Source organism: Delphinus delphis, chromosome 1 (assembly GCF_949987515.2).
Source record: "Delphinus delphis chromosome 1, mDelDel1.2, whole genome shotgun sequence".
NCBI classification, from domain to species: domain Eukaryota; kingdom Metazoa; phylum Chordata; class Mammalia; order Artiodactyla; family Delphinidae; genus Delphinus; species Delphinus delphis.
In genome coordinates this window covers 59798268-59824857 of record NC_082683.1, presented here as the reverse complement: position 1 = coordinate 59824857, position 26590 = coordinate 59798268, and the positions used below count along the sequence as shown (strand labels likewise).

The 26590-nt window shown below is 34.8% G+C and overlaps 1 protein-coding gene across 2 annotated transcripts in view; it reads right to left on the bottom strand.

Moving 5' to 3' along the window:
* The window catches only part of LRRC7 (leucine rich repeat containing 7), a 498137-nt gene that overhangs the window by 247908 nt on the left and 223639 nt on the right, over window positions 1-26590 (bottom strand). For both annotated transcript variants that reach the window (XM_060005892.1, XM_060005902.1), the window contains exon 5: window positions 10947-11025. In XM_060005892.1, coding sequence (XP_059861875.1) covers window positions 10947-11025 — 79 coding nt within the window. The remainder of the gene's footprint in view (window positions 1-10946; window positions 11026-26590) is intronic.

Here is a 26590-nt window from a genome sequence, read left to right as displayed (position 1 = left end):
GAAAAGGGAACCCTCTTGCACTGTTGGTGGGAATGTAAATTGATACAGCCACTATGGAGAATAGTATGGAGGTTCCTTAAAAAAACTACAAATAGATCTACCATATGACCCAGCAATCCTACCACTGGGCATATACCCTGAGAAAACAATAATTCAAAAAGAGTCATGTACCCCAATGTTCATTGCAGTTCTATTTACAATAGCTAGGACATGGAAGCAACCTAAATGTCCATCGACAGATGAATGGATAAAGAAGATGTGGCACATATGTACAATGGAATATTACTCAGCCATAAAAAGAAACAAAATTGAGTTATTTGTAGTGAGGTGGATGGATCTAGAGTCTGTCATTCAGAGTGAAGTAAGTCAGAAAGAGAAAAACAAATACAGTATGCTAACACATATATATGGAATCTAAAAAAAAAAAAGTTTTTGAAGAACCTTAGGGTTAGGACAGGAATAAAGATGCAGACATAGAGAATGTACTTGAGGACACAGGGAGGGGGAAGGGTAAGCTGGGACAAAGTGAGATAGTGGCATGGACTCATATATACTACCAAGTGTAAAATAGATAGCTAGTGGGAAGCTGCCGCATAGCACAGGGAGATCAGCTCCATGCTTTGTGACCACCTAGAGGAGTGGGATAGGGAGGAAGGGTGGGAGGGAGATGCAAGAGGGAGGAGATATGGAGATATATGTATATGTATAGCTGATTCACTTTGTTATAAAGCAGAAACTAACACACCATTGTAAAGCAATTATACTCCAATAAAGATGTTAAAAAAAAATAAAAGAGTATATATGTACCCACAGTATAATTTAATAAATAGAATCGGTACCTTTAACACCCTCTAGGTGTCCCTCCCTGACTACATCTATTTGCTCCACAAATTCCTGAATGATGTTTACTTTTCTGCTTTTTAAGGAGTTTTACCACACCTATTTAAATCCCTAAAAAAAGAAAAAAAGTCACATGGTTTTGCATGTTTTTGGACATTATGTTGCATGTTTTTGAACATTGCATGTTTTGAACATCAAATCATACTATGAATATTTTTCTGAGACTTTTAATAATTCATATTATTAAATAATTCACTGATTAGTTAAATGAAATTCATTCATTTTGAGGTAGGTGACTGATCACCATAGCATAGTATTCCACTGTATGAATATACCACTATTTATTTATCATTCTCTATCTAATTGAACATTACAGCTGCTTCTAGTTTTTTGTTTGTATTTCTGTTATATGTTCTATTTATTTTTAACATATATTCTGGTGTACAAGAGTTTACTTAAGTTATATTTCTGGTTACAAGAGATTAATATCCCTATGAATAGGTCTCAGCTAATGACTAGAAGGAGTATAAATACCTCAGCTCCCTCACCCATTGTGCTTAACAAGTCTGTGATATATGTTTAAACTGTTTCCCAGCGTTTCCCACAAAGATTAAGGTCCAGTGGTCCATACTAGTAAATAGCTTGATAACATATCTTTAACTGGTATTTTCTTAGATTATTTTCTAAATATATTGCTTGAATTACTTTCTAAACTTTTCTGCTGGGGGACCCAAACTAAACACAATTAATATTTGTATATCAATTTGGTAGGAATTCTTTATACACTCTTAAGACACTGATCTTATATGTATAATTTTTGCTACAAATATCTTGGTTCAATTTGTATTTTGGAGTTGGATTGTTTGTATCTGGCTTCATAGAGGATGTTTCCATAAATTTGCTCCCAAAGGGAGGTAGGATTCATAAAAACAGAAAAGAGAGAGAAAGGAGGCAGGGGAGGAGTGAGGGGTTCTATAACATAGAGGTAAGAATTCACCTGAGATGGGTGACAAAGAGAAGATGAGTTCTAGAGGGAATACTTTATGTATAAGACTATTAGAAATTAAGATTTGAGAATATTAGTAAGGGACAGGATTTATAGGATACTTAATGCTTGAGGCAAAGTTTTGAACTTTATCCTATAAGATTAAAAAGAATTTATTGTAGATCTTTGTTTTTCTCTATTTTTTGCTTTCTATAATACATTAGAGCTCATATGCTGATAGTAAAATAGTTTTTATGATAATGGCACAGATGTCCAATAGATTACAATTCAATTTAACTACTATCTTACTTTGATGTCCTTTTGGTTTCTATAGTCATTTGAGAAAATAAATCATTTATGACTTTTCAAAAAAGAAGATTAAAATGTGTAAAATGAGAAGAATGTTAAAACTTTTTATCTAATAATTTATTTTAACATTGTAACTATTAATAAATAAAAATCCTTTAAAAACACCAATTTTCTAGTTATAGGGACAGTTTGAACTACTCAGCTTACCTTAATCTATTTTTCCACACATGTATGCACTAAATGGTATTATATTGCACTACTTCTTTTGATAAAAAATATATTTCTTTAGGCTGCTTCTCTGGCAAAGTTAATCATGTAAGAAAAACTGGCTCTTACATGGAACACTTCTCTAAGGATTTAAGAATTGACTACACTGGGCAGATTCCAACTGCAAAATTGGACTGCCAAAAATAAGTTATATGAAAAAACCAGAATACAAAGTAAGACAGTTGTTTCAGTCTGCTTATAAACAAAGATGTGTTGACACTGTATATCGAATCTTTCTGTTCTAAAAATGTAGAATTAAAAGGTATATTTATACAGTATGTCTTGTTTAATAGCATGTGTATTTTTTATTTCAATTTACTTAAATAAGAATTTGTTGAATGGTTACTCTGCACTGAGATTCAAAATTAATGCTTTCTTCCTCATCTTCTCCACAGCATTATATTCATAGGTTTAGCAAAATGCTTATAACAATTATATTTTATACAAGTTTTGGGAATTTTTTATTCCTGGAATAGATTATACATTCTTTGAGGACAAGGAATTTTTTTAATCTCTGCAATAATCTAGTATTGTATTTTGAAATCATATTATTTGAAAATATATATTCAGTAGGTCTGCTAAACAGATATTCAACTTTATTCATTATTAATTTTATGGTATGATTTTGTAGCTTTAATAGTGACAGTGGTCCCACTTGTCAACATCACAACTTCCAGAGGAACATACAAGGACCTGCAAGGAAGAAGATATTCCTTAGCAAGCTAGATAAACTCAATGAAGATGAAAGTCATGGGCTGTCTTTATCCTCCTCCAAGATACTCAATGAAATCCAACATTTTACACTAAGTAAGGGAACTCTAATGAAAGGTTTTCACATTCCTAAAGGCTTTCACATTCCTAAAGTAACTGTGGTTTTCCACATTTGACTGATTTATTAAAAAATTCAAAGTATTTTTAAAAATATATACTGGTAAACAATTCTCTCTCTAAGGAAACATTTTCATTTTATTAATGGCTGAAATTAAAAGTGGAGAAAAGGGAACATTCTTACACTGTTGGTGGGAATGTAAATTGGTACAGCCACTAAGGAGAACAGTATGGAGGTTCCTTAAAAAACTAAGAACTACCATATGACCCAGCAATTCCACTACTGGGCATATACCCAGAGAAAACCAGAATTTGAAAAGATACATGCACCCCAATGTTCATTTCAGCACTATTTACGATAGCCAGGAGATAGAAGCAACCTAAATGTCCATCAACAGAGGAATGGATAGAGAAGTGGTACATATATACAATGGAATAGTACTCAGCCATAAAAAATAATAAAATAATGCCATGTGAAGCAACATGGATGGACCTAGAGATTGTCATACTGAGTAAAATAAGTCAGACACAGAAAGACAAGTATCACATGATATCGTTTACATGTGGAAACTAAAAAAAAGGGTACAAATGGATTTATTTACAAAACGTAAGTAGAGTCACAGAGGTAGAAAACAAACTTATGGTTACCAGGGGATAAGGTGGGGGGAGGGATAAATTGGGAGATTGGGATTGACATATACACACTACTAAATATAAAATAGCTAACTAATAAGAACCTGCTGTACAGCACAGGGAACTCTACTCAATACTCTGTAATGGCCGATATGGGAAAAGTATCTAAAAAAAAAAAAGAGGGGTATATGTATATGTATAACTGATTCACTTTGCTGTACACCTGAAACTAACACAAACTGTAAATCAACTATACTCCAATAAAATTTTTTTAATTAGCATATTCAAATTGCAATAAAGAAAGCACACTAGAATCAGACACCTAAAATGTTTAGTGCTTGAGCACATGGGCATTGATGTCAGAAGACCTAAGTTTGAATCACAGTTCTTTCAATTATTTATCTCTGTAACTTTTACAGATCACTTAATCTTTGTAAGACTCAGTTTCCTTCTTTATAAAATGATCATACTAATATCCACTTCCAGAGTTGCTCCAATGAGTAAATGATTACCCACCCCATATTAAGAACTCACTAAACTGGAGCAATTTTATTACTTTTCCTTGGTATTGTTTTTATTCTGATCTTTCAAAATTAACTAGAATACTAATTTAAATACTTTTATCAGTGCTAATTTTATTGTTGGAATAGGCAGATTAAGATTGGCTGCAGACATCCTTGTTTCAACATTTTTCTTTTCTAATTGCATTTACTTTAGAAATTTAATGAAAACTTATTACAGGCATTTGACCTCCATTAGAACAGTTAAACAAAATTAAAATACAGGTAATATAAGTTTTGATTAAGGAGCCAATGTCAAATCTCCTACTCTAATTGGAAAGATATTTTACATCTAAATATTTTAATTTATAACCTTAAAGTTATAAAATTAACCTAACATTATCAGAGAACATTTAGAAAATAAAGAGAAAAGAAAAATGTTGCTCATAATTCCACCTCCTTAACACAACTATTATTACCATTTCATGTATTTAATTTTGATCTAATTTCCAATTAATTATTTTAACATCACTGCAAACTTGTATCATGATTTCTCCCTTTACTTTGTAATTATCTTTCAATTTTGCTGCATAACCAGAGTGACTACATAATCTATCATTCAAACTAGGACACTTTGAAGTGTTAAAAGGGAACTATTATTAATCATGCCACATCAAGAGGTATAAACTGGGATGACTTGAGCAAACAGAGACATATGATCACCCTATAAATAATCTTTATAACCATCCAGTAGATGTACCATAATTTATTAGCGATTTCCTTATTGTTGAGCATTAAGAATGTACAGATTTTTCAAATTGTATCTTTTAATTTAAACCAAAATCAAAATGTTTCTTCAGGATTTGTGAAATATAATAAAAGGAGCCCAGGAATTTAAATACTATCTTTATGCATTTCCATATGTAAAAAGTTACATAGGTAATATTTATCTACTTCATAATTGCCGTGAAGATGAAAATGAAATAATCTAAAAGCCTGAGACATTCTAGGTTCTCAATAAATGTCGGTCCTTACTTTCTCATTGAGAAGTTGTTATTTCAATTTTATTGTAATAATTTTCACCAGTGACTTGGTTAAGGCATTCAGACTATACTATAAAGTTCACATCTAAAACTAAAACTAGTACGCTAACACTTAAAACTATAACTTTCATATTCTAGGGTTTTCATGACTTAACTACTTTGTAGATTTCTTGTATCTAAGAAGATAAACAGAAAAGCTATAAAGAAAAGTAAATGAAACCTAAGTCTATTTTTTAATAGAGCAAATTGATAATCTCTGGTATAACTGATCAAGTAAGAAAAGAAAGAAGACAAAAATTATTGATACCAGGAATGAAACAGAGAGCATCACTAGAGATATTATAGATATTAAAGGGCTAATAAAAAAATTATGAAAAATGAGGTACCAATAAGTTTGAAAACATATGAAATGTACACATTCTTGAAAAACACAAACTACCAGAAATCACTCAAGAAAAAATAGGCAACTTGAATAGTACTATACAGGAAAAAAAAATTCAGACTAATATGCCTCATGAATATAGATGGGAAAATCCTTACAAAATATTATCAAATCAGAGGCATTAATTTATAAAAAGTGTAATACTTCATGACCAGGTAGGGTTTATTTATATCATCATGTCAATAGATATTTTTTTAAGAAAAACTTTGACAAAATTCAATGTCTATTGACAGGGAAAAGTCTCAGCAAAACAGATTTCAAAGATTTGGCAGATTCTAAGGTGGACCCCATAATCTTTGCTTTCAGAAGTTCATGCCCTGGTAAAATCTTCTCTTCTTGAGTATTGGTAGGACTTGTGACTTGCTTCTAATCAATGAAATGTGGCAAATAGGATATGATGTCATTCTCATAACTATATTACATTATGTGACTCCATCTTGCTATGATACTCACTCTACTCTGCGGTTGGCCTCGAAGAAACAAGATGCTATGTTGTGAACTGCTTATGGAGAGGGTCACCTGGCTGGGAACTGCACCAGCCTTTAGGAGGCAAAAGAGGCCTCTAGCTGTCAGTCAGCAAAATGCTGGGGCTCACAGGTGTATAACAGCAAGAAAATGAATTCTGCCAATAATTTGAATGAGCTTGAAAATGTATTTCTCTCCAGTTGAGCCTCCAGATGAGACTGCAGTTTGATCCCTTGATGGTAGCCTGGTGAAACTCTCAAACAGGGAACCCAGCTACAGCATGACCAGATTTCTGACCCACAGAAACTTAGAGATAGTAAATATGTGTTGTTGTAAGCCACAAAGTATGTGGTAATGTCTTACACAGCATTATAAAACTAACACAGATTTTGGTATCTGGTATTGGGATTCTGCTGTAATAAATTCCTAAAAAACGTGGAGTGGTTTTGGAACCAGGAAGTGGTCAGAGATTGCATGACTGTTCAAGAGCATCATAGAGAAAGCCTTGATTTTCTTGAAAAGTTTGAAAGTAGAAATCTAAACTCTGACAGCTCTGCTGGTAAAAGCTCAAAAGGAAGTGAGAAATGTATTATTTTAAATTCCCTCAGCCTGATAAAGGAAATGTATTAAAAAAAAAAAAGTAACAATCATATATAATGGTGAAAGTCTGAATGCTTTCTCCCTAAGATTGGGAACAAGGCAATAATATCTGTTTTCATCTCTTCTATTCAACATTATACAGGAGGTCCTAGCCAGGTCAATAAGGCTAAATAAATAAATAAAAGAAGTACAGATTGAAAAGGATGAAATAAAACTGTCTTTATTCACAGGTAACATGATAGTCTACATAGAAAATCACATCCCTTCCCCCACAAAGCTACAAAGTATTTACTAGTACTAATAAGTGAATCTAATAAAGTTGCAGGATATAAGGTCAATATACAATAATCAATTATATTTCTATGATAGGAAAATTATTTGTAATTGTCCCCAAAACATGAAATACTTGAAATAAGATGAACAAAACTTGCACAATATTTGTAAACTTAAATCTACAAAACATTGATAAAAATTTTTAAAAGATCTAAATAAGTATAGAGATATATTATGTTCAGAAAAAGGAACACTCAATATTTTTGACATGTCAATTCTGCCCAAATTGGTCTACAGATTCAATAAATCCTTATCAAAATTCCATATTTTTTAGCAAGCTGATTATAAAAATTATATGGAAAAGCAAAGGGCACAGAAGAGTCCAAATAATTTTGATAAAGAAGAACAAAGTTGAAGGACTCACATTCCCTGACTGTGTGAATTACTACAAAGCTACAGTAATTAAGATAGTATAAAACTGGTGTTAGGAGAGGCATATAGATTAACATAAAAAATAGAGAATTCAGAAATGGATCCAAACACATATGATCAATTGATTTACAAAACAGGCACTCTGATAATTTTATAAAGAAAGGATAGGGCTTCCCTGGTGGCGCAGTTGTTGACAGCCCGCCTGCCGATGCAGGGGACACGGGTTTGTGCCCCAGTCCGGGAAGATCCCACATGCCGCGAAGCAGCTGGGCCTGTGAGCCATGCCCACTGAGCCTGCGTGTCCGGAGCCTGTGCTCCACAACGGGAGAGGCCACAACAGTGAGAGGCCCGTGTACCGCAAAAAAAAAAAAAAAAAAGGGTAATCTTGGAACTGGAACAGTTGGATATCTATATGCAATAAATAAATAAAAAAGAGAACCACAACCCTCACACCTTACATATATTTACAAAAATCAACTTTAAATGGATCATAGACCTAAATGTAAAACCAAAACTACAAAAGTTCCAGAGGAAAATCTTTATGACTATGAATTTAGTAATGATCTCCTAGACAGGGACAAGAAGAATAAACTATAAAATAATTATAAATAGGGCTTCATGAAAATGAAAATCTTTTTATATTTGAAAGTCACTATTTAGGAAGTGAAAAGATAAGTCATAAGAGCAAACAAATATCTGATTTTTAGCCAGAATTTATAAAGAATTCTTATAATTCAATAATAAAAAGACAAGTCAATAAATATGAACAAAAAATCTGAACTTTTAACAAAGAAGCAATACAGATTGTAAATAAATACAAGGAAAGATTCTAATTTGACATTTAAACTATAAATTAAAACTACAATGAGATATGACAATGAGATAATATATCTACTAGACTGGCTAAAATAGAAAAAAAAAAAACTGACAGTACCAAATGCTGACAATAATGAGGAACAATGGAAACTCAGATTGCTGCTTGGAATGCACAATGAAATAGTTATTTTGGAAAACAGTTTGGAAATTTCTTAAAAGGTTATGCATACATGTACCATACTCCAGAGAAAACTACTCCTAGGTGTTTACCCAACAGAAGTGAAAACAGATGCTTACACAAACACCTGTACAGAAAGGTTTATATCCACTTTATTCATAAGAGCCCCAAACTGGAAACAACTTAAAATTCTATCAACTGAGGAAGAGATAAACAAATTGTGTTACATTCATACAATGGAATTCTACCTAGAAATAAATGGGAATGTAGTACCAATTCTTGAAATGTCAGGAATAAACCTCAAAATCAGTGTTAAGAAAAAAACCACAAAGTATGACACCATTTATATGATATTTTGGAAAAGGCAAAACCATGGGGACAGAAATCAGATCAATGGATGACTGGGCTGAGGGAACTTTTTGGGATGATGGAAATAGTCTATATATTAATGATTATGGTGATTCCGTAACTATATACATTTGTCAAAATTCACTGAGCCATACACCTAAAAGAGTGAATTTTACTGTATGTGAATTATTGGGTTGGCCAAAAAGTTCGTTTGGGTTTTTCCATACATCTTAGGGAAAAATACAAATGAACTTTTTGGCCAACCCAATATATCTTAAAAAAAAAACGCTGACTTTAAAATTGATATACTATTTAAATTGACTCTTTTTTGAGTAATATTTTAATGAATTCCCAAACTTTCTTTTAGTGTTAGACATTTTTTGATGAAATCAATTATATTCATTTATCTTTTAAAAAGTTAAATATATGAAAAGAATCCAGAGGCATAGCCAACAAAACTATAGATTTTAAGCTTTTTAATATGTAATTTATCATCTGACTTCTACCCTCAAAGACCTGACCACGATTCCTAAATACAATGAGCTATTAGAATTAAAGAGCTAGAAATCAAAATAATTCATCATCTGCCCTAGATTATGACTTAAGTCAAGGACATGTCTATAGTCCTGTTGTGATAAGTTACCAATATTTATTTCTTTTATGAGAAAGTTGCATTTTGGTCTAAGTGTTTTGGAGAATACTTTTCACGTTTTTCTTTCCCCTCACCATATTCTACATTTGAGGTAGAATATGGTTTATTCAAACATAGTTTATTCCTTGATGTTCCACACTTTCTACTAAAGGCCTCAAATTATTTCACAAACCATTCACTGTAAAGAGCCTCATCTAAACTTCTACCTCATTCTTTTACATTCTATTTCATTTCTAGTTTCACCTACATCCTCTTCTCATGATCCATAGAGAAACCATCCTCACTACTCCCTCTCCTCAACCCTATTGGTGAAAATGTTCCCTTTAAATTCCCTTTGATAAACTTCCTTTTGTCTTTTACTGGAAACACTAGATTCATTCAATGCCTTTCCTATGAACTTCAGTTTCTCCCAGTCTCCCCATCTTCACGTGGACAAAGGACTGAGGGATTTTGCTCAAATCCTGTCAGTGTTTGTATTATTAAAATGCCAGTCTTACTTTGCAACTCATTATCTGCATCCCAATACCACTGATTAATTTCATCCACTTCCAAATGTTACTACAACTTTCAATAGACTTTCTAGATTTTACATCCACTTCCACAGATAAGTGACTTTAACATTCAGGTCCAGGGCTTACCCAATCCATTCACTTCATGGTTTCTTCACCTATTTGATTCCACAATACACACTATCACTATGGCATATCATAATTTGAAACATGGTCACATGCTGGGTTTCACTTTCCCTTGGCATTTCTCTACTAACAGATCATGACACACAAATACCCTATTTCTGATCACAGTATTTTTACCATCCATGTCTTCCATTAGGCTATCCTCACAGAATTGTCTTTTTGCTCTTCCTGTGATATCTGGTACCTAAATACAGTACTCCCTTTTTCTGATCATACTTAATTCATTTTCCACCTTGAATCGCATGACAACTATTTGCATGCACCTTATACATTTGCACTCTCTTGAACTTTCATCAGAACCTTGATGCTAATTTTCCAGCATGACCATAACTAATAACTGTTTTCTTAGTTTTGGCGCTCTTCCATGGAATGTTGCTTGAGAACCACAAAAAATGATGACACGGTTTCCGTCAAAGTAATGCCATCTTGTGTCAATTAGGCCTTCATTTTTACTCAGCAATGCTTTTACTCATCTTTTATTGAACTATCCTGATTTGATTATTCCTTTCCCATCATTCTATTAAACTGAATTTTAAATACAGCATTTAAAATTCATTTACTATGTGAGTTTCCTTTATCTTGGTACATTATTATCCAATGGAAATATAAAGATAAATAAAATGTAATCACTCATACTCACTTAGAAATGGGATTGACACTGGCTTCAATAATTGTTAAACACTTACAGCACTTTATGTTTTCTGGAAATTCTTGTACACCTAAAATTAAGAAAATAGTACATAAAATATACTAAACAATAGTTTTAATATTAAGAATAATTAATTAAATACACAGTGTAAACACCATATGGGTAATCACATGTAAGAATAATAACTTATTAATATAATACATTAGTGTTATATAATATACATACATTTAAAAAATATGAGTGTTAAATAATATTTTATGATAGTAATAATTGGAAATTAGATATAAAATTGAGGACAATTTAGCATAGGATATACCTTGGCTGTTTACTAATCTAAAGAAATAAAAATAGTTGGGATTATTTAGTTATTATAGTACTGCTACAAAAGAAAGGGGAAATCAGCAGATATAAGAAAACAGAAAATAAAATCTTTACTCCCTTCATTTTGTAAGATTGAGAAGATTGAACATGTACAATGTAAATACCTAAGGAGAATTCACAAAACCAATAGATATTCCCAAACTATTAAGAAGCTCTAACACATTTGGTGCACCTCTTTCTTGTTGGCACAGAGTGCAGCTCTACATCTGCCTGAAAGGGTGACAAGGTGAGCAATCCTTCCTGGGATCCTCTCTGGAGTCTCTGAGGTAGCCAGCCTGGCTGACTGCCCTTGGAGAACTGCTCATCTGCTGTCACAGCTGTGCTGTTGGCTATGTGACAGAAAAACACAAGTTTTTCTTACTGGAAATCAGTAAGCCAAAACCCAATCCATAAATTAGGATTTTATTCAGAGGAATAAAAGATGTGGAGGATGCTTCAATCCATTGATACAAATGAATTAAATATATAGTTGGCCCTCCATATCCACAATTTCCACATCCACAGATTCAACAAAGCACAGGTAGAAAATATTAAAAAAAAAAAAAAAAAAAACTCAGAAAGTTCCAGAAAGCAAAACTTGAATTTGCTACACACTGGCAACTATTAACATAGCATTTGCATTTCATTAAGTATTATAAATAATCTAGAGGTGATTTAAAGTATACAGATGGGTGTGCATAGGTTATATGTAAATACTACGCCATTTTATATAAGGAACTTGAGCACCTGCGGATTTTGGTATCTGCAGGGAGCCAACCAATTTTGGTATTTTCTGGAACCAATCTCCCACAGATACTGCGGGATGATTGAAATAAGCCCTACAAAAATTAGAAGGGAAAACAGCTATATGAAGCCATTCCTATATCCCTGCAGTACTGCTTGCTCTCAATTTTTGAAACTATTGTTAAGTGTTTAAAAAAATGTCTATGAAGTACTAGTCCTGCCAGGTGCTTCATATAAGATAGAAGGATAAGGAACACTTTGTGGTAGGATTTAGTTGAACTTTTTGATGATAGATAATCAAGAAAGAAAATCCTCCACCTTCCTAGATTCTGTTGACATAGACCACCATGTCCATAGGATTTGAAGGTCCAGAGAAGCAGCAGGAGGAGAGCCAAACCAAACAAGTAATTTACCAATGCAAATTGAGGGTATGAAAGATGGTGTGGAGGCATTTCTCATGCCACTTCTCTCTATGTGAAGATTCACCAGAAACTGTGCTGTCCTAAAATTATTGCTGAAGGATTTTGCCTTCTTAACAAAATCCTAAGGAAGTTTAGGAGCACCATTACGTATGAATTGAATGAGAAAAACAATTACCCTTTTTGGAAAGGTCATAACACCTAGAGCTGCCCTTATTAACTAGAGGTTAACAAAATGGCACAGAAGTCAATAACATAACCCTTAGCTATCCTCAACTTTTCCCCTGAGCATTCATAGTCACTTAGGATATCTGCAACCAACAGGAGTATAAGGCTTTTACTTTTCTCCCTTTAGCTTTTTCTGCCCGGTTACCAATCTGGGCTCATTACAAGCCAGTGTGCCTGATGCCTTATCTCCACAGGTGCCTGCCTTAGGATGATATTTCCTGAAATTATATGTAAACCAAGACATGAAAGGAGAAGCAAATTAAAGTACGATTTTAAAGAAAAGACTGTAGTGTATCTCTTTATCTTCTGCTGAAAATGGAATTCCCTGCTGTGGTGAAAATGCTACCACATTATTTGTTAAAAAAAAAAAAACTCATATTATGTTGTTTACAGTTAAACTTAAAATTGTTCAGAGCAGAGTCCATTGGATTAAAATGGAATCCCAACGTTATAATTTACCGTTTGGGTAACCCTAGGCAAGTCATTTAAATGTTCGATGTCTTAGTTTCCTACTCTGAAATATGATTATTATATAAATGGTTTCATCAGAGAGTTGCAGAGAGGATTGACGGAGATAAAGCAAGTAAAGTAATTGGCACAAAGTGCTGAATATCTGTTATCTATAATTATTAGAAACAAATAGAAGCAGAGGGTGTCCGTCAATAAAGGAACCAACAATCATGTCGAGATGAGCTGGCTAGTATAAACTTGTAAAATTTATCTACCTAAGAGAACAACAAAGAGGTAGGAATTAGTGTGCTGAAAAGAATATCTCAATATCTTATCAATATAATAGCTGCAATAAATGCTCTTGCAGATGGGAAGTAAATAATAAACATATTTATAAATAAATATTTGTATGTTATAATGTAAACATATATAACTAGTCTATGCTGAGCAATATTTTTGTATTTTTGTAGAGGTTTTTATAGCTGCTTAATGTGCTTATGAAAGTCAGAACACATTTGGAAAAATAGGTTGCCAGGGGAACTTTACCATATATACTAATATATGGACCTTAGATTTTAGGAAAAGTTCTTAGAGCATATCTTTAACTTATAGTTCAGTCTAAACATGGAGAGGTACTAAAGCATAGTAGTTAAAAGCATGGGTTGGAAGGATGACCTAATCTCAGTATTGTCACTTAACTAGCTATGTAATCTTAGTCAGACATTTTAATATTTGAACGTCACTTTCTCATTTCTTGCCTAATTCAAAGGGCTGTTCCAATTATTAGATAGCATGTTGTAAAGCACTTACTATCATGTCAGCCACTTAATAAGTATCTAATAAATACTAGGTAAAATTCATGTATTAATAAGAGGAAAGTTAACTTACATTCCTTTATGCCACTGTGTAAAATAATTTAATTTTCTTAATAATCCTTTGAGGAAGATATATTAGGCAATATTATTTTCATCTTATGGATGAAGAATCACGCATTCACAAAGATTAGGTAACTTATTTAAATACCTAATGGATGTTTATAGATGGGAACGAATATAGGTGGGATTTATTTAATATTTTTTAACACCATGTCTATTGTTCCTCTTTATTACGTTACTTTATTACATTACATATTAAAATTGTTTATTGTTCCTCTTTATTACGTTATTATATTAAAAATGTAGAGCCGACATTTTTTTTTAAGCATCTTGCTTCTTTTCCTTTTTTTTTTTTTTTAAATTTATTTTTGGCCTTGCCAACCAGCTTGCAGGATCTTAGTTCCCGGACCAGGGATCAAACCTGCGCCCTCGGCAGTGCAATCATGGAGCCTAACCACTGGACCGCCAGGGAATTCCCCGTAGAGCTCACATTTTTATTAACCAATTTTTGAGACTGGTCTGTCTGGTCCTCTGAAACACAGTGTGTTTGATTTTTTAAAAAGTTATAAATACATATATTTATACACATATATATTGTTGTAATATATATAAATGTACACACACTATTCAATTCTAAAAAAGTTCATACACACTTTTTTTTTTTTTTTTTTTTTTGCGATACGCGGGGCTCTCACTGTGTGGCCTCTCCCGTTGCGGAGCACAGGCTCCGGACGCGCAGGCTCAGCGGCCATGGCTCACGGGCCCAGCCGCTCTGCGGCATGTGGGATCTTCCCAGACCGGGGCACGAACCCGTGTCCCCTGTATCGGCAGGCGGACTCTCAACCACTGCGCCACCTGGGAAGCCCATGACCTTCTTTTCTTAAGACTAGCATTTTAGATTGTATTATTTCTGAAATTTACACTGAAAAATAATGAGACACAATATATGGTTATAAATTGAGGAATTATTGCTTTATCATCTTGTCTTACGTGGTTCCCTGATATTTTAATTATAAGGTCCCTAAAAGGGAAAGTCAACATTCAACAAATATTTATTGAGTGTTTACTCTGTGTTAGGAATTATATTAAACATTGGTGATACAGTGTAAGAAAAATGGATACATTCTCTTTATTTGTGGAGCTTATATTCTGGCAAAGTAACACATACAATAAACCATAGAGAATTAGCATACACATGAAATACATTAAATAGTATTTAATTTTTGAGACATGCTATGGAAAATGTAATTAGAGCACAATAATGATAGATCAGAAATGCCTGAAGATTTCAAACTTAACTACAGTGATTAGGGTAAGCCTTATTAATTGGAAAGGTGGCAGTTGAGAAAAGACTTGAAGAAAGTGAGAGAGATAGGAATACAGATATCTGGAAACTGAAGATGGACAGTAGGAGAATTTTAGACAGAGTGAACAGACATGAAGGTTAATCATTCCTGGTGTATTCTAGGAATAGCTAGGAGGCCAGTGTGACTGGAACACAGTGAGGAAGAGAAGAGTAGCAAAGAATTAGGTTAGAGAAGTAATAAGGGGTGTATGATGGGGAGACGGGGGTGTTGACTCATGTAGGGGCTCTCGGGCCATTACAAGAATCGTTTTTACTCTGAATGAAATAGAGAGACATTGAAGGATGTGTTATACAGTCTGATTTATAATTCGAGAGGATCTCTCTGGCTCCTGAGTAGAGTGGTCTTTCTGAAAGGGAGGTCAATTAAGTGTTATTGTAATAAACCATAAGGAGAATTGATGATGGCTTACATCAGGGTGGGAGCAATGGAGGGTGAAGGAAGTGAGTGGAATCTGGATGAATTTTGAACATAAGACCAATAGGACAGCATGATGGATTGGACGAAGAGTATGAAAGAAAAAAGGAAATCAAGGACAACTCCAGGTTCTTTGTCCTAAGCAACTTGAATAAAGGAGTTATCTTGAACTTAGATGGGAAAAACAATATGTGAAATAGGTTTTGAAAAGAAGAATAATAGTTCACTTTTGGACATGTGTAATTCGAGATGTCTGTAAGACTTCTAAGAGAGGTTGTCAGATGGGTTTAGGAGAGAGGTCTAGACTGTAGATTTCAAGATGTAGGATTCATTATCATTTAGATCAGGGATCCCCAACCCCTGGGCCATAGACCAGTATCGGTCTGTGGCCTGTTAGGAACCGGGTCGCACAGCAGGAGGTGAGCAGCGGGCAAGCGAGCGAAGCTTCATCTGTATTTACAGCCGCTCCCCATTGCTGGCATTATCACCTGAGCTCCACCTCCTGTCAGATCAGCCATGGCATTAGATTCTCATAGGAACGCAAACCCTACTGTGAACTGCGCATGCAAGGGATCTAGGTTGTACGTTCCTTATGAGAATCTAATGCCTGATGATCTGAGGTGGAGCTGAGGCAGTGATGCTAGCGCTGGGGAGTGGCTGCAAATACAGATCATCATTAGCAGAGAGGTTTGACTGCACAGAGACCGTAATAAATCAATTGCTTGGAGACATATCAAAACCCTATCAGTGAGTGGCAAGTGACAAGCTGCATCTGATGGCAGGCTTTATAGTGGCAAGTGAGTTGATGTACCTCAATTGTACAGCTGCATCTGGTGACAGGCTTTAAGTCAGAATCCGACACTTATTTTTGTCCGTGTGTGGCTCGTCCATTATTTTATTTACCACTTACATCCACGCCTCTCTGCACTGCACACTTGTCTCAGTCACAGTTTTGGTAAGCCCACAAGCTAACCCTAGCCAAAATGAGTAAAAATCAAACATCGCTGGAGAGCTTCTTTGAAAAGGGGGAAAGACCCAATGATGAGATAGCAGAAGACTCTACGACTGCCAACAAAAAGAAAGCTGCATTTAAAAGAAAATACCAAGAGTTCTACTTAAATTACGGGTTCATTGCAACAGCTGATTCACATTCTCCAAGCCCGTGTTGTATAGTATGTGGCGACTGGCTATCCAACGAAGCCATGAAACCTTCAAAATTGCTTTGTCACATGGAGACCAAGCACTCTGCATTAAAAGACAAACCTTTGGAGTTTTTCAAAAGAAGAAAAACATGAACGTGAAGAATGGAAGCAATTATTGAAGACCACTACTTCATCAAATGTGTCTGCACTGAGAGCATCATCCTTAGTGGCTAACCACATTGCTAAAGCTAAGAAGCCCTTTACTATTGGTGAAGAGTTGATCCTGCCTGCTGTTAAGGACATCTGTCGTGAACTTTTAGGAGAGGCTGCAGTTCAAAAGATGGCACGTGTTTCACTATCGTCTAGCACCATAACTAGACAAATTGATGAAATAGAGGATATTGAGGCACAATTGTTAGAGAGGATTAATGAGTCACCGTGGTACGCAATCCAGGTTGACAACTCTACCGATGTTGATGACAAGGCAACAATGCATGTTTTTGTGCCATATATTTTTCAGGAGGATGCACATGAGGATACGTTATGTACACTTTTGTTGCCAACCAACGCCACAGCTGCAAAACTATTCAAGTCTTTGAATGATTACACGTCAGGAAAACTGAATTGGTCATTCTGTGTTGGTATATGCACGGACAGAGAGGCTGCCATGACTGGACAGCTTTCTGGTTTCACTACTCAGGTCGAAGAGGTCGCTTCTGAATGTGAGTCTACACACTGTGTCATCCATAGAGAAATGCTGGCTATCTGAAAAATGTCACCTGAACTTAAAGACGTTTTGCAGGATGTGATTAAAATTATCAACCACATTAAAGTATATGCCCTTAACTCACGTCTGTTCATGCAGCTCTGTGAGGAGATGGACGCAGAGCACACGTCTTCTCTTATACACAGAAGTGAGATGGCTTTCTAAAGGCAGATCACTGGTCAGAGTTTTTGAGTTATGAGAGCTGCTCCAGAGATTCCTTTTAGAAAAACAGTCACCACTGGCAGCACATTTCAGTGACACAGAATGGGTCGCAAATCTTGCTTACTTGTGTGACATATTCAACCTGCTCAACGAGCTCAATCTGTCATTTCAGGGGAGAACGACAAGTGTGTTCAAGTCGGCAGATAATGTGGCTGCATTCAAAGCCAAACTGGAAATATGGGGGCGACGACTGAACATTGGGATTTTTGACAAGTTTCAAACATTAGCAGAGATTTTGAAAGAGATAGAGCCAGGGCCTTCTTTCTCCCAGCTGGCGTATGATCACTTATCTCAGCTTTCAAAAGAATTTGAGCATTACTTCCCAACCACAAAAGACCTCCGAACTGGGAAGGAATGGATCCATGACCCATTTGTGCATAAGCCAGGTGAATTGACTTTCTCTGTGCTATAGAAGAGGATCAACTCCTTGATATCGTAAATGATGGTGGCCTTAAAAGTATGTTTGAGACAACTTCAAATCTCCATACGTTCTGGATTAAAGTCAAGGCGGAATAAATTGAGATTGCCATAAAAGCACTGAAAAACCTGCTTCCATTTCCAATATCGTATCTTTGTGAAGCAGTGTTTTCTGCAGTGACAGCAACCAAAATGAGATTACTGAGTAGACTGGACATAGCAACACACTTCGGGTATCACTGTCTCCCATCACCCCCAGATGGGACCATCTAGTTGCAGGAAAACAAGCTCAGGGCTCCCACTGATTCTGCATTCTGGTGAGTTGTATAATTATTTCATTATATATTACAATGTAATAATAATAGGAATAAAGTGCACAGTAAATGTAATGTGCTTGAATCATCCTGAAACCCCCCCCCCCCACCCCGGTTTGTGGAAAAATTGTCTTCCATGAAACCGGTCCCTGGTACCAAAAAGGTTGGGAACCGCTGATTTAGACAGTATTTAAACCATGAGACAAAATGTGAGCACCAGTGATGTAAATGTAGATAATGAAGAAACAAGGACAAGGGGCTGAACCATGAAATACTCCAAAATGAGGTTGGGGAGAAGAGGAAGAATCAACATAGGAGCCTGAACAAGATCAATCAGTGAGATAGGGGGAAAAATAAGAGTATTGAATCCTAGAAATCAAATAAAGAAAATGTGCAAAGTAGGAAGAAGCATTCAACTGTTTCAAATGATGTTGCTAGGTCAAGTAACATGATGACCAAATATTGCCTTTGGATTTAGTAATGAGGAGATCTGTATGACCTCATTTGGAATTGTTTTGGAGTGGAGGGCTTAAAGACTGGGGTGGGTTTAAGAGAGGATGAGAGGAAAGAATCGTAGATAAAGGATATAGACAACTCCATCTAGAGCTTTTGCTGCAAGGGGGTGAGGGATATTAAGGGAAGAAAATCCAAGAAATTTTCTTTAGAACAGAAGAAATAATAGCAAGTGGGTATACTGATTAGAATAAACAAGTAGAGAGGAAAATCTTGATGATGTGGTAGAGACTGAGGAGAATTTCTACAGTGATATCCATGGGTCGGCAAGAGGGGATGGTTAACCAGTGGAGAGACTGGTTTTAGAGAGAAACAGGAGTAGTTTACCTGTACTAATTTGGCAGAAATGAGAGAATATGGGTGCAGATGCTGGTAGATGAATTGATAGGATGGTGACAGTCTGGAAATCATCCTTCGAGAGTTTTGATTTTCTCAGTGGGGTAGGATAAATAACCATGAACATGGGACAGGAGATGTGGGAGTTTGAAGACAGAAGAGAACATGTGAAATAGTCACCAGAAGAGAATGAGAGTCAATAGAGGAAGGAAGTACAACATGATTGTTGGGAAGCATTAAGGCTCCACTTCAGAACTGCAATCATGAACTTAAAGTCATATCAATCAGTGTGACTGTTTTCTTCCGGATCTTTTCAGCCATAGGTAGAGAGCTGGATTCAGTCAGGGTTGTAATTTTACTGAGCATACGTAGATATATAAAAAAGAAGCAAAGGTATCAAGGGGGTCATTTGATGACTGACCATAAAATTCAAACCATGCAAAAAGGGCAGAGCAAACCTTGAGAGAGGTTGAGAGAATTCATGAAAAGGTGGTGGTACTAATAGATTGGTGGTTCTGATGGGGTCAAAGGAGGGTTGGAGTGGTATAAGAGGGAGTGTTCTGGAAAGATAGGAGGATGGAGTCAGTTGACATTCAATTTCTTGATATTCCCTTCAGTACCTAGATCAGACCTAGGAAAACAACAGAAACTGAGCAAGTGTCTATTAAATTGGATTTAATTATATTTTTGCATCAATATCCTGAAGCAATGAACTAAAACAGTACAAACATGGAAAGAAACACATGATCTTAAGCACAGACGCTTTAGATTGAAATTACCTTTTCTAAGATGAAACAGGTAACTCTCTTTTCATACAAAAATAATATAAAGGACTTCCTACAAATACCAAATTTTAAATGATTTAGAGTTCTCTCAAATGCATTAAAGTTTATGTTTATTACTTTAAAAATTTTTATTTAAACCTGTATATATGATGATAGTTATAGATAGTGCATTTTGAAATGCTTCTCTGAATTCTCTGAAATTCAGAGGTATCATCAGCCTAAATGGTCTACCCCATGATGTAAGTGCCGTAGGCTGAAAAAGGATTAAAACCTTAATTTTAACAAAGGAGGGATATATATTGATAACACTTTAATATTTTCATCTGATATTTTAAACGTGATACCAATTTTTATATATTTTTTTTCAATTTTGAGAAAGCAGGCAGGTTTTTGGATATCTAGTAAATTGGATTAGATTTAGGAGCAGAAAGAATGGAATTTATTGAGGAAACATAAGCACTTTGCTTTAGTTCATCTTCACAACAATTTTATAAGATGATTTATTATTGCTATTTAAACTAATGAAGAAACTGAGGCTCGGAGGTTTTGAAACCAGGCCAAGCTTATTCCAAACACACATTATATGTTTATTAAGCTGCCTCCATCAAATCCAGGATTTAAACTATTTGGGGGTATACATTTTAGCTACTCAAAATTGACAATGCAACATTCATAATAGAGCACAATATATTGGATGTGCTCCATATATACTCTCCAGGTCAAATACAAACAGCCCCAACTTTCTAGAACTCTGAGTTTAATGCATACTCAAGATTGACCATGTGGCATTCTTATAGGGGCACTGTAAACTGTATTTGTTCTATAATTACCTTTGGTCAAATTTCAGATAGTACTATTAACTTTCTGGAACATTGAGATTGAGTGCATTGCTCAGGTCATAATGTTCTTTTTTTTTTTTTTTCGGTACGCAGGCCTCTCACTGTTGTGGCCTCTCCCGTTGCGGAGCACAGGCTCCGGACGCGCAGGCTCAGCGGCCATGGCTCACGGGCCCAGCCGCTCCGCGGCATGTGGGATCTTCCCGGACTGGGGCATGAACCCTTGTCCCCTGCATCGGCAGGCGGACTCTCAACCACTGCGCCACCAGGGAAGCCCATGTTCTTTATTTCTTAATTTAATATACTGACAAGTACTATAAGCTTAGTTCCAAATCTATGTCCTCTTTATATATAGTTCAACCAATAGCTATTAGAAGGAACAAATAAGAAGAGAGGGCTACTCAAAATAGGCAGAATGTCAATATGAAGACTTGATAACTCATGGTCTGATAATAAAGGAGGTGATGGGAAAAACTACAAAGTTAACACCAGAACTCTTAAAGCCTACCATTCTTATTTTGTGTAGAGGCAAGCATCTACACATACTAAAATAATTTAATAACACAAACCATAATGAACTCAAGTCAACCTGGAAAGGTTCAATTGCATTCATTATACTCATTGAAAGAAAATAATGTGATATGAAACATTTTTGGAATAATTGCCATTCAGAATGATTCAAATAAAATTTTAAAATTAGGTGTAAAAGGATAAACTGTAATTTTTTGGGAAATTATTTTGTGTATAAACCCACATTCCCTAAGGATATTTGGTAAATGAGGCAATACTCTATTAAGTAGGAAGTACTGATTAGAGTTAGATTTCAGAGACACAATCTATTATATGGGAGAAAGCAAAAGCATCCAGCAGTTAGGTTAGTAAATTTGGGAGACAATGTACAGGCCAGTCATATATTAAAGACGGAGAGAGAGAGCGAGAGTGAGAGCGAGAGAGAGAGAGAGAGAGAGAGAGAGAGAGAGAGAGAGAGAGAAGAACAAACAGACTGGAATGATTTGCTTGACCTCCAACCCTTCAAATGAAGGGAGCCAAGAACTCAGTAGGAACTCAAGCAAGAAGAGTTAAAGGTCTCCTATAAGACTCTGCCTATTTTAGTGGCATTATAAAGAGAAAAGCCAAATGCAGGTAAAGTAATCAATACTTTGAGGCAATCATGCAACTGATTCTGCCTTTAGGACATGTCTGTCTGGAGAAAATTTTAAGAAATCTTAATGACCTTGACCAACAAGCTCTTTCATAGAGGAATGAATAAGACTTCGTCAAAAGGAGTTAAAATGACACCTGCCCTCCCCACCTTCTCTCTGCTTCAACCACAAATATATTGAGTCACTACTATATTAAATGGACCTATTTAATAATCTTACCTCATTTTTGGCTAATGATTTTTTTTATTCATTATCAGTCAACTGCTTTATTGAGCATTTACTATGCCTGCACTTTGATAGTGGCTGTTGTGAGTCTAGAAACAGTGCAAGGTGCAGCAGTTCTTTTCAGGAGTTTATCCTGAAGCTGCGAGGGGGTATGGCCTAGTAGAGAGAGGACTCACAACGCTTCACTGCCAGTCCAATTCTGTTATTTTACAAGTTCTAGGAATTACAGGGGCACACGAAGACAGGTTAATCAATCAGCTCAGGAAAGACTCTGCTGACTCTAGGTGACAGAGCCCAACACAGACGTCAGAAGGATGATGGGATGGGAACAGTTCCTTTCTCCCTTATATTTAAATATATTACCAGATTGGAAGCTCTATCTCCCATGGAGTAAGTGCTGGCAACACACATAAAAATTATATGTTGGTTTTATTTCCTCATGAAGGCATTAGAAAGAGTTAAAAATCCTGGTATCTAGCTAAGAAGGTGGCAGGAGAACAGACCTGGTTTTTGTTGCCATCATACTCCTCTATGGAAATAGAGGAGTCAATCCTCTATTTTAACACTATAATCTTGGGCAGAAGTAGACTCTGTAGAAAGGAAAGTAGTCTTACAGTGAGGGAAGTGCTAGTGATTTTCAGATAAATAGCACATTAAGAGCGTTGGAAGTGAGGTATTTAATAGGACAAAATAATAAGCTTTACTCTAAACAAATGGCCTAATGATTTGCCAAACATCAAAGAGCATATTTATTGCTAATTGAAAACAACTGCAGGGTAATATTTTCTCCCCAACCCACATAAGGCATCCCAAAATAGACTTCCTTAAGAATTTATATATACACTGCTAGAGTCTCTATTCTTTTCTGAATATGCTCAAAATTTTAAAGATTTTCATCATTTAACTGGTTACTTATATCTTCTTTCTCTGGTGTGTTTGAGAGAAACTCCTCCTCTTCACTGAAAGCTGAAGACATTATTTGTCTTCAGTGTTTTTGATGCATTTGGCGAAGGGGTAGAATAATTGGCAAGTCAGTAAAACACATAATAATACCTTCAACTCTGATCGCCTTTCATTATAACTAACAACAGTGATTTGGCCCACTATGATGCTGTTCAAATTCATTCTTGTATAGAAATAAGTTTTAGAGGATGAGAGAAAAATCACTTAATTGCTGCAGAATTAGGAAGCATTTTCACATTACTTCATTTTCATTAAAGTCCTTAAATTAGAGTGTCATAGTCTCTCTGAAGCTATGACAAATCAACAATCAGACCTAAAACAGAATCACTGCCCAATTAAACCTTATCATTCATTATCTTGCTTTATCATATAAAACAATTTACTCCATTAAGACCATGTATCAACTCTGCAAACAGGAATAGACTATTTATTCAGATACCACACTATCATAAAATGCAGTTATCTCTGATGGACATAAGATCATAGTTTTACTGTTGGATTAAGATTCTGAGGAAGAAAGGATAAAAGATCCATTGGCATGGAAAGCCAATGATTTACCCATGGATTGCTGTATGTAATTTTTGGGAATTTTCCTTAGAGAGGAAGGGTGATTTACATGCAGCATGAATATTTATTTACATCTCTCTCTCTCTCTCTCTCTCTCTCTCAAGAAAGATAAAGGTTAATGTACTTATTCTTAAAAAGAAAGACTAGAATCTTTATTGAACACAAGAGGTTGAAATCTGCTTTCAATGTTCAAGCATATAGAAATCACTAAGATACAGTATTTGTCCTAGAAAAGCCTATAATGTAGGGAAGAATAAAGAATATTATTAGATGATCCCTAGCCTGTTCTCAATAATCTTGAGAATATGTGTTTTTATCATAAGCAACCAAGAATACTTTAAAAATTGACCATATCCTAGGCCACAATGTGAAAGTCAATGAATAAAGAGAAATAATCCAGACTATGTAGTCTGTAACATATTTCAATAAAAATAATATGATAACTAAAAAAGCTGCAAGTTTATTGGAATACTAAAAACAATTGAGTAAACTGTAAAAAGTAGGAGGGGCATAATAAAAAAGCTGCAGTATAAAGTAGAAAAATAGAAATTAATGATTGGAGGAAAAGCCAGCCAACCAACCAGTATTGAGACAAATAAGTCAAAAAAGTATTATTTGAAAGATTAGCAAAGTAGAAAAACCTCTGGCCATATTGGAGATAAAAACATAGAAGATAGATGGAACAATTAAAAAACGTTAAGAATACAAAGAAAGAGACAGCCATGGATATGGTAGAGATTTATAAAACGTGTAAAAGAAGTCTATGGACAATGTTTTACAATAAAATTGAACGTCTGGATGATGGAATAGATTATTTCCCAGGAAATTATAACTTATAAAAAAGTGATCAAGAAGATATAAAGGGATGTGGATGGACATAGAGACTGTCATACAGAGTGAAGTAAATCAGAAAGAGAAAAACAAATATCGTATATTAACGCATGTATGTGAAATCTAGAAAAATGGTACAGATGAACCGGTTTGCAGGGTAGAAATAGAAACACAGATGTAGAGAACAAACGTATGAACACCAAGGGGGGAAGTGGGTTGGGGGTGATGGTGGGATGAATTGGGAGATTGAGATTGACATATATACACTAATATGTATATAAGAACCTGCTGTATAAAAATAAATAAATAAAATTGGAATAAAAAAGAAGATATAAAGGTATAAGGATGGGAAAGAAAATAAAATTGTCACATGCAGATGATATGATTTTATACACAATGATTCAAAAGAATCTACTGGTTATATATTAGAATTTATATTTCAGCACCATGGCTGATTGTAAGATCAAACTATCAAAATTAGCAATGTTTCTATATAGGATCAACTAAAATTTACTTGAAATTTCTAAAAGGAATACATGAATTCCATGGCGGTACAGTGGTTAGGACTCCGTCCACTACAGGGGACATGGGTTCGATCTCTGGTCAGAGAACTAAGATCCCACATACCGTGCAGCATGGCTGGAAAAAATAAATAAATAAAAATAGAAGGAATACAATGTATAAAACTAGAAACTTAAACTACTTAGAGATAACTCTAATGAAATGTGTGCAGCTCTTTCTTGAAAGAAAACAACTTTATTGAAAGACACCAAATAAGATCTAAATAAAGGTAAGTACCATGTTCACGGACTACAATACTGACTATCACAAAGATAACAATTCATCCCAAATGAATCTTTAAATTCAAGCCAATTAAAAAAATTCTAATAGATTGTTTGTGAACTTCAACAAGTTAACCTAAAATTTATATAAAGAACTGAGTACCAAGAACAGCGAGACACATTTTAAAAAGAAAGAAGACCTCTATTATCAAATATTAAAACTTAATATTAAGTTATAATGCTTAGAACAACGTGATATTGGTACAAGAATAGGCAAGTAAGCTGATGGAGCAAGACAAAGAGTTTGGATAAATGTCTTTTATATGTAAAATAGGTATATTTATAAGTTAGTGAGAAAAAAAGAGACTAACAAATGTTGATGGAACAATTAATCATCTATTCATATGGAAAAAATAAATTTTGATAATGTATAGCACAAAAAATAAATTGCAAATGAATTAAAGGCCTAAATGGGAAAAGAAAACTAATAGTTTTGGAAGAAAATGTAGACAAACATCTTTATGATATTAGTATATGAAAGAATTTCTTAAATAAGCTGTAAAACTACAGCCCAAAAGAGAAGAGTGATAAATTTTAGTATATTAAAATTGGCAACTTCTCTACAACAAATGGCATCCTGAGCAAAGCAAAAAGACAAACCACAAACTGGGAGGTGATATTTGTAACCCATTTAACCAATAAGGGATTAGTGTTCACAGTATGTAAATCTTTCAAATCACTAAGAACCTAACAAACAATCCAAAATAAAAATGGACCAAAAAGTCAATTTGCAGAGAAAGATACTCTACACTTGCTAATAAAAAGAAATGAAAAAATGCCAACTTCACTGGTGATTGATGAAATATAAATTAAAATACTGAGCCATCCTTATATATCCATCTGACTGGACAACATT